At 42.5% G+C, this 9,470-nt stretch overlaps 2 protein-coding genes across 2 annotated transcripts in view; both read right to left on the reverse strand.

The window, feature by feature from the left end:
• Positions 1–2,418: 2,418 nt before the first annotated feature.
• LOC121871090 (cuticle protein AM1159-like) lies at positions 2,419–3,878 on the reverse strand. Its single transcript, XM_042373228.1, has 3 exons — positions 3,799–3,878; positions 2,957–3,159; positions 2,419–2,712 (listed from the first exon to the last, which is right to left on the reverse strand). Exons 1-3 carry the CDS (start codon positions 3,805–3,807, stop codon positions 2,544–2,546), a joined length of 381 nt encoding a protein of 126 aa, XP_042229162.1. The 5' UTR covers positions 3,808–3,878; the 3' UTR covers positions 2,419–2,543.
• A 5,049-nt stretch (positions 3,879–8,927) lies between these two features.
• Positions 8,928–9,470, reverse strand: part of LOC121871093 (cuticle protein AM1159-like) — a 1,231-nt gene continuing 688 nt past the window's right edge. The window contains exons 2-3 of the mRNA XM_042373242.1: positions 9,436–9,470; positions 8,928–9,233 (exon numbers count right to left, since the gene is read on the reverse strand). The exon at positions 9,436–9,470 is cut by the window's right edge and continues 168 nt beyond it. Coding sequence (XP_042229176.1) covers positions 9,065–9,233; positions 9,436–9,470 — 204 coding nt within the window. The 3' untranslated portion in view covers positions 8,928–9,064. The remainder of the gene's footprint in view (positions 9,234–9,435) is intronic.

A 9,470-nucleotide genomic window follows, 5' to 3' on the forward strand; every position in this document is an offset into this window, starting at 1 on the left:
TGGAGTAATAATTATATTACAGGATGTCCACTATGTTCCTGATGTCCCTATGTCAAAATACAAGGTGTCCACGATACCCTATGACCCCCCTTTGTGGATGGACACCCTGTATAAGACATAGGGGCATCAGGCCATATTGGAAACCTTGTATAAGACCATAAAAAATCCCTAAAAAAAAAATCCCTAGTTATGGTAATTTTTCCCCCAGACCCATGTAGTGTATTATTAGTCAATGTGGTGCCTTGAGGTGAGACGTTTCCCCTACCTAAACACACCTCAAGGTCTCGAAAAAAAAAAATCGAGACCAAGGATATCCAAGAGCGAGACCGAGACCTGCCATGAGTACACTTATAAAGATATCAAGGATCAGCTGTGACTCCCACCAGCACCATCTGGAAATAATGTAAAGGTAAATAAAACACCTGTCTGGGTTTTCCTCATCAGGACATCGTGGAACAAAAACAAACACTTACCTCCTGACGGTGCTGAGAGACGACCCTGGAGGTGAGGTTCCTAAAGGAGAGAATCCTCACTTATTTACTGTAATACACATTGTTTGAACCTGTCGTATCCTTGGAACAGTGTAGAGAGGAGTATACACACACACACACAAACACACACACGGCAAAACATACTCATTCCGGGTGTAACCATGAAACGCTCGTAAAAGTTCAATCCGTTTTATTTTCGAATATGTGAAGTTCTGATCGAGTTTAGTTTCTTACATGAAATGAAACAAGAACAAAATATTAAAAGCAGATCAGTTAGAGGTGATTGGTAAAGCCTTGAGAAAACGGGAATCAAAAGCTACACGAATAACACTGTTTCGAAATATTCCAAATACGAGTCTTTGAAACATAGAAGCATCGTCGACTGTAAACTGGATTTAATCTGAGAAGAATCATACAACATATCTATCTATCTATCTATCTATCTATCTATCTATCTATCTATCTATCTATCTATCTATCTATTTTGATAGAATTTGTCGGTCTCATTAGAATGTTTGTCCGAGTGAAGCGCTGTCTGCTGTTCAATGGTATGGACATGCAGTGAGTTGGGAGTAGGCGTGCATTGGATGGGGTGTGGGCGTGCATTGGATGGGGTGTGGGCGTGCAGTGGATAGGGTGTGGGGGTGCAGTGGGTGGGGCGTGTGCGTGTAGTGGGTGGAGTGTGGGCGTAAAGTGGATGGGGCGTGGCAGTGGATAGGGTGTGGGCGTGCAGTGGATGGGGTGTGGGCGTGCATTGATGGGGCGTGGGCGTAAAGTGGATGGGGGTGGGCGTGTAGTGGGTTGGGGTGGGCGTACAGTGGATGGGGCGTGGGCGTGCAGTGGGTGGGGTGTGCGTGTAGTGGGTGGAGTGTGGGCGTGCATTGAATGGGGTGTGGTGTACAGTGGATGGAGCGTTGGCGTGCAGTGGATGGGGCGTGGGGGTGCAGGGGTGTGGGTGTCGTGGGTGGAGTGTGGGCGCAGTGGGTGGGGCGGGCGTGCAGTGGGTGGGGCGTGGCATAAAGTGGATGGGGCGTGCAGTGGATGGGGCGTGGGGGTGTGGGTGGGCGTGTAGTGGGTGGGTGTGCAGTGGTGGGGCGGGCGTAAAGCGGATGGGGCGTGGGCGTAAAGCAGATGGGGCGTGGGCGTGCAGTGGTGGGGGTGTGGGCGTATAGTGGATGGGGCGTGGGCGTTCAGTAGGTGGAGTGTGGGCGCAGGATGGGGCGGGGGTGCAGTGGGTGGAGTGTGGGCGTGTAGTGGGTGGAGTGTGGGCGTGTAGTGGGTGGAGTGTGGGCGTGTAGTGGGTGGAGTGTGGGCGTGTAGTGGGTGGAGTGTGGGCGTGTAGTGGGTGGAGTGTGGGCATGCAGTGGGTGGAGAGCTGGGATCTGGGATGAGAAAGGAGGATGACGCAGTGAACTTAGATAATGGTCACTCAGAGAAGTTAATGGTCACTCAGATAAGTTAATGGTCACTCATAGAAGTTAATGGTCACTCAGAGAATTTAATGGTCACTTAGAGAAGTTAATGGTCACTCAGAGAAGTTAATGGTCACTCAGATAAGTTAATGGTCGCTCAGAGAAGTTAATGGTCACTCAGAGAAGTTAATGGTCACTCAGAGAAGTTAATGGTCACTCAGAGAAGTTAATGGTCACTCAGAGAACTTGAGAGAGATTGGGTCGTGTATTACTGACAGAGAAGTCAGGACAGGTAAGCTCTCTCACCTGGTCCGCGGGTCATTACTGCACTCTTACCTTGCTGTGTTATGTTACAGGTGCATACATTACTGAGAGACTGTCCCACATAGGTTATATCTACCTAAGTTATGAAAGGAATTATATATCAATAAGATGTATTAGAAAGTGATTGAAATGCCATGAAATTTTCTAAGTTTCTTTACCATTCTTAATATAGGGACATAAAATTCAGTAAGTTTAGTTATGTTTTATTAGTAATATAATTCAACCCATTTTCATAGTGTTTATAAGGGTATTCAGTTCTGTTTTGAGCGATATTGTAAAGAATTTGTGGTGGTGAAGGTGGGTAGATGACACAGTTTTACTCGAATACAACACCGAGGGCGCGCTGTTCCTCGGCGAAGCGGATCTGTTCGATGGCGTGGGCAGGGAGGGGGGGAGGGGTGGGCAGCAGGGGAGACTGGGGCTGGAAGCCGTTCTCGTCGGCGATGTAGCGGACCTCAGCGATGCTGCCGTCGGAGAGGGGGAACCTGAGAAAAGAAATGGACAGTTTTCACCGATGGTCTTCAAAAAGAATACATCTTGCGGGTGGGAAGGTGGCAAAAGAATTTGGATAATGGACGTCAGTTTACTGTACTGTATGTAACGGAAATCCTCCCATTAGCAATGAAATATATTTTCTCAGCTCTTGGTTTTATTTCATTACAGCCCACATTTATAATTGTGAAGAATCCTTTAAGGGCAATGGACTATCATATGTGGAAACCTCCTCACCTGAAGACGCCCTGTATGTTGCTCTGTCCTTGGCTGCCAGGGGTGCCGGAGGCTTCCACGGCGATGCCGTTGTCGGCTTCGAAGGCATATTGGAAGCTGCCGTCACCATTGTCGACACGGTCGTCACGGAGGATCGCTACGGGCGGCGAATTATCGAACTGAGGGGCAGCGACGGCCAGGGCGGCCAGGCAGGCGAGGAGGACCTGAAGAAGTAACAACAAATGATTATTGTCTTTGATCGTCGTCCAGAAATGTTACGTCTTTCTACAAAGTACTGTACGTTAGCAGCTTTAAGGAGATGCAGTAAAAACATATAACTTGTTTTTTGACAAAGGACAAAACTGGAACCTTCACACCGGCTACTGTATGTAGGTGTTGGCGAGGATCACTGGTGGGTAAGCTGTCCAGGTAAAGGTGAGTCTTGTTTAATTAAATGACTCAGAAATGTGCATAAAAGTGTTTGTTCTTACGATGACAAATATTTACACTAGAGATGTGATCGTGGACAGTTTTAACAGAGTCTTTCATTAGAGAAATTATCAAGATCTTGTGAGAGGCGACGGGTGACAACTGCTGCTGTTGTAAGATGACTGCCAACTGTTGAAATAATGAATGACTGGTGAGAGCGAAGGTGACTGGTGGTGAGTAGTGTTAAAAGTAACTGGTGTTGACAGTGACTGGTGTTAATGTTGACTTGTGGTCGTGACGACTGATGTTAATGTAAACGTATGCATTATGTTGACGGTAATAGATATCTTCAACATAATAATAGAACTCAGTATTAACCAAGAGAAAAGTTAACCACAAGTAACAGAAGATCACAGGTGTGGGTCCAAACTTACGAGCATCATGTCTGGAGTCTGTGTGTGGTGTGGGTGAGGGAGCTACGGTGACTATGATGCCCAGATGGTAGAGGTTTGCCTTTATATACCCCCAGACGCTGCCCCAGACGACCAACCTGAAGGGGCGTGGTCTGACGAAGAAGAAGGTGGAGGAGGAGGAGGAGGAGGAGGGGAACCATTGGCTAGACAGGCAGAAGGTGATGACTCTCTGTGTACAGTTATTTAATCCTGATTAATATGGAAGAAAAGAGAGGCGGACGAGAAGAAGAAAAAAAAATTGAATAAGTGTCTCCTTAATTTTCAATAGTCATGGTGACCTTTCCTTGACAAACACTGCACATGGGATGGGATGGGATGACCAGCAGGATGGGAGGAAGGAGTGAGAGAAGGTTAGGTGAGGAGTGTGAGGAGGTGAAGGTGCTGGGATGACTCAGGAATGAAGTACGATCTTGTGGTATGACTTTACTCTTCTTTCACCTACAGCTGACCATAATAAACAAAGAACAGCTGACCATAATAAACAAAGAACAGCTGACCATAATAAACAAAGAACAGCTGACCATAATAAACAAAGAACAGCTGACCACTATAAATAAAGAACAGCTGACCATAATAAACAAAGAACAGCTGACCATAATAAACAAAGAACAGCTGACCACTATAAATAAAGAACAGCTGACCATAATAAACAAAGAACAGCTGACCATAATAAACAAAGAACAGCTGACCATAATAAACAAAGAACAGCTGACCATAATAAACAAAGAACAGCTGACCATAATAAACAAAGAACAGCTGACCACTATAAATAAAGAACAGCTGACCATAATAAACAAAGAACAGCTGACCATAATAAACAAAGAACAGCTGACCACTATAAATAAAGAACAGCTGACCATAATAAACAAAGAACAGCTGACCATAATAAACAAAGAACAGCTGACCATAATAAACAAAGAACAGCTGACCATAATAAACAAAGAACAGCTGACCATAATAAACAAAGAACAGCTGACCACTATAAATAAAGAACAGCTGACCATAATAAACAAAGAACAGCTGACCATAATAAACAAAGAACAGCTGACCACTATAAATAAAGAACAGCTGACCATAATAAACAAAGAACAGCTGACCATAATAAACAAAGAACAGCTGACCATAATAAACAAAGAACAGCTGACCACTATAAATAAAGAACAGCTGACCATAATAAACAAAGAACAGCTGACCATAATAAACAAAGAACAGCTGACCACTATAAATAAAGAACAGCTGACCATAATAAACAAAGAACAGCTGACCATAATAAACAAAGAACAGCTGACCAACATACACAAAAAAAACAACTAACCAACACAAAGACAAAACAGCTGACCAATGTAAACACAATTCATTTAAAATATTATTAATTCTCATTTGACTAAGTATATATATTTTCTACCATTTAATACTTAATCTTTATTTTATATTAGAGGTTGATGCAGGATAACGTAGCTATAAAGTGATATATGATACAAAAAATAAATGAATAACTGATCAGAAACAAGAGGAAAATAAAAGGTGAATGATGTATTTTTTATTTTTTATTCTTAGGTTTTGTGAAGATCGTCAGCCATTTGTTCTGATGACCAGGTTAATTAGTTAGGTTATTTTATTAGTTAATGAGTTAGATGTTTTTTGGTTGTTTGTGAAAGGTTTAGATAGAGATGATTTGTTTTGTGATGTTTTCTCTGTTTCTTTCCCTGTCTCTTTGTCTGTCTGTCTGTGTCCGTGTCTTTTTCTCTGTCTGTCTGTCTGTCTGTCTGTCTCTCACTATGACCTTCACGAAAAAAAAGACGAACAGTAAGAAAGAAATTACACAATATAAAGAAACAAAAAACATGAAAAAAGTCAATATTTACAAACAACTGATGACGTCACTAACTAGACATTACCTGCCGAAAACAGCCAGTTACAGACCTTGATTATACACACCCTGGTTACATACACATCCCACCTACAGGAAGAACGGGGGTACAATTATCCTGAAGAAGTCGGTGAAGGGAGGCGTTGGAGGGCTGTGTTAAGGGCTACTGGGTGTTGGAGGAGGGTGTAGGGGTGTTGGAGTAGGGTGTACTGGGGGTGTTGGAGGAGGGTGTACTGGGGGTGTTGGAGGAGGGTGTGAGGGTGTTGGAGGAGGGTGTAGGGGTGTTGGAGGAGGGTGTACTGGGTGTTGGAGGAGGGTGTAGGGGTGTTGGGAGGAGGGTACTAGGGGTGTTGAGGAGGTGCAAGGGTGTTGGAGGAGGGTTAGGAGTGTTGGAGGAGGGTGTACTGGGTGTTGGAGGAGGGTGTAGGCCGTAGGGGTGTTGGAGGAGGGTGTAGGGGTGTTGGAGGAAGGTGTAAAAAGCTCTACCGTTGTGTTGGTGATGTTAGTAGAAGGAGTGTACACTTGTGTAGGAGAGAGAGAGAGAGAGAGAGAGAGAGATTATGACTCGGTGAAAGTAACAGGTAGAAGAATCAGGTCGCTAGTTATATGGAGATAATACCTGGATTATACCTGGTGATCCACTGGTAATTAGGAACAGGTGAACGAGCCATGATGACAGAGAGTAGATAAAGGAGAAAGTAGAGGTAGAAGGGAAAGGAGAAGAAGAAAGGGTAAGAAGGAGAAGAGAAAGATGATGATGGTATATATAGAAAGAGAAGCAAAAAAAAAAGAGGAAACACAAGGAGAAGAAATAAAGAAAGGAGAAGATTTAAAGGGAGAAAATAAGGTAGAATTATTTTAGCAATTTTAATGTCTGTCTGTCTGTCTGTCTGTCTGTCTGTCTGTCTGTCTGTCTGTCTCTCTGTCTGTCTGTCTGTCTGTTCCTCAAACACATTCTCTCTTTTTTCATCTTTATTCTTTCTCTCTCATCTCTCTGTCTCTCTGTATCTCTCTGTCTGTCTGTCTGTCTGTTCGCCATACATTGTCTATATCTCTGTCTGTCTGTCTCACACTGCCTGCCTTTCTTTTTGACTGTCTCTACTTCTTCCACACACACACACACACACACACACACACACACACACCTCTTTCTCTCTCTCATAAGTGATATAGCGTACTGCATGACCCTGAAGTAATAGAAAATACCTTTATATTAACCCGTACCTAAACAAGACACCTCGTTAAGTATGTCTCAAGTAGATATAAAACACTTACAACACACTTACAACGGGATGGTGGTTTAATGGGATGGTGGTTTAATGGGATGGTGGTTTAATGGGATGGTGGTTTAATGGGATGGTGGTTTAATGGGATGGTGGTTTAACGGGATGGTGGTTTAATGGGATGGTGGTTTAATCCTATAATGTTGTTGGTTTATCTTTCTTCTTCCTGTTTATTTATTTTCTCTTTCTCTCTGTTTCTCTCTTACTTGTATCTCTCTCTCTCTCCTCTCTCTTTCTCTCTTTTAGTATCTCTCTCTCACCATCTCTCTCTATCTCACTTTCTCACTCTTTCTCTCACACTTGCTCTCTCCCTTATCATCTTCCTCTCTCTCTCTCTCTCTCTAAATCCTTCCCGCCCCACCCCTGCCCCTGCCCCACCCCACCCCACCCCACCCCCCCACCCCCTGCACCTGACCTTGAAGCCATATAAGGTATTTTAAGAACTGTCTCTCTGTTGTTATTGTGAGTGATTTTTATTTTACGTTTTCTGTCATTTGGTTGATGATATAAGAAGGGTGACTTGTGTAATATGAGAAAAGATCTTATTTAGTATTACTTATTTCTGAAGCTTTCGTTACTTATTCCTTATTTATTTTGTTTATCTGTTGTTTAATTTATTTATTTGTTAGTTATTACCATTTTTTTGGGGGTATTTTTATCACAGTGCTTAATAATAATAATAATAACAACAATAATAATATCAACAACAGCAAAAACAACACTACTACTACTACTAACAATAAACAAAAAAAGAATTAACACTAAATAAACATATCACTTAAAATTCCGTCCTCACGACAGCTCATCAACAGCACCTAAGACTCAATAAAGAACCTAAGTAAATATGTTTCTACCCTCACTTATAGGTTGGCCCACACACCTTTGGCTATGGTCACCTGTAGAAGGCCAAGTACGCTTATGAACGTCCTAGCCAGGTAAACAAAGAAATATATATATGGTTAAAGAATTATAGAACGAAAGAAATAATGAAATATGTATATAAACAGAGAGGAGGTCCAATAAAATCATAAACAATGAAACAAACAAACTAACAAAAACAAAAAAAACAATCAAATAAAAACAATAACAAACAAAAACAGACAAAGAAACAATCAATCAATCAAACAAAAACACAACCAGACATCACTACTGCCTTATCGTAACTGGGGGGGGGGTGAAAATTACCTCCAGTGACTAGCCATTTTATCCTGTCACTGGAAGGCACAATTTCAGGTCAACACAAGCCAATGACGAGTGTTAGTTGGGTATTAATCTTTACTTTCATTTTCATGTATTTATTTAGAAACGTCAGTAAAAGTTTAGGTGTATATATATAGCTGCAGGTACAGGTGTATATGTAGCAATAGTTATATATGTACACCTGTAGGCTCCTTTATAATGATTGCACATAAATTTGGGTGTTTAATAACCCTGGTAGTTGAAGCACCACTAATAAAAATCTTAACAAAAGGTCATAAATATTGCACTTTTTATAATATAGAAATTTGACTCGTAATTTTTGCTTCATTGTGTTGTTATTTCGAAGTATTCAGTTTTGTGTGTGTGTGTGTGTGTGTGTGTGTGTGTGTGTGTGTGTGTGTGTGTGTGTGTGTGTGTGTGTGCCGTCATTGAGTGTATATTTCTTTTTCTTTTTGCATTTTCTTTGTCTGTCTCTGTCTCTCTCCTTGTCTTTGTGTTCCTGTCCCTGTGTCTGGCTCCTCCTAATGTCGGTATGGCAGGTAACTTCCCCGACCACACACACACACACACACACACACACACACACCACCACCACCACTACAGTGAACACATGAAGCTCTAACACTGCTTCACATCCTCGACTGTAAACAAAGTCACATATGTTACAGGGAATCATTTTCTCAACCTATAGTGGTGTTGTTTTCTTTTTACATGAACTGTGGAGCATCAAAACTATCTTTATATTCTTGATTTTATTATATATGTAAGTTACACTCCTTGTTATATGTCTTGAGAAATTACATCCATCATGTGTGTTTAGTCGGCGTCCATCTTCAGTTGTTGGTTCGTCAATGTGTTTCCGCCTAGTTTGGTGTTACTCAAAGGTGATGCCCTCAGCACGCTGCCTCTCGGCGATGCGGAGAAGTTCTTCGACGTGGGCGGGGAGGGGGTGGGGAGTGGGCAGCAGGGGGGACTCGGGCTGGAAGCCGTTCTCGTCAGCGATGTAGCGGACCTCAGCGATGCTGCCGTCGGAGAGAGGGAACCTGAGGGAGATACAGGGAGTAAGGTTGTGGATTAAGTCGAAAGTGAACCAATAAGATAACCACAAACTGCTGTTGAAGAAAGAGGTGAAGGACAGGAATATGTACTGTGTATCTGTTTACACGAGAACGTCTAAAAAAACTAATTATTTGATGGAAATTACGATTCCTGTCATTTCTCCTGAGTTTAGGGCAAACTCCTCACCTGAAGACGCCCTGTATGTTGCTCTGTCCTTGGCT

This window comes from Homarus americanus, unplaced genomic scaffold (genome assembly GCF_018991925.1).
Source record: "Homarus americanus isolate GMGI-L3 unplaced genomic scaffold, GMGI_Hamer_2.0 scaffold32583, whole genome shotgun sequence".
NCBI lineage: Eukaryota > Metazoa > Arthropoda > Malacostraca > Decapoda > Nephropidae > Homarus > Homarus americanus.

Excerpts from the sequence above, each read along its gene's own strand:
- LOC121871090 (XM_042373228.1), bottom strand. Across the intron at positions 2,713-2,956 it reads AACATACAGGGCGTCTTCAG|GTTCCCCCTCTCCGACGGCA; the intron begins GTGAGGAGGTTT and ends TTCTTTTCTCAG.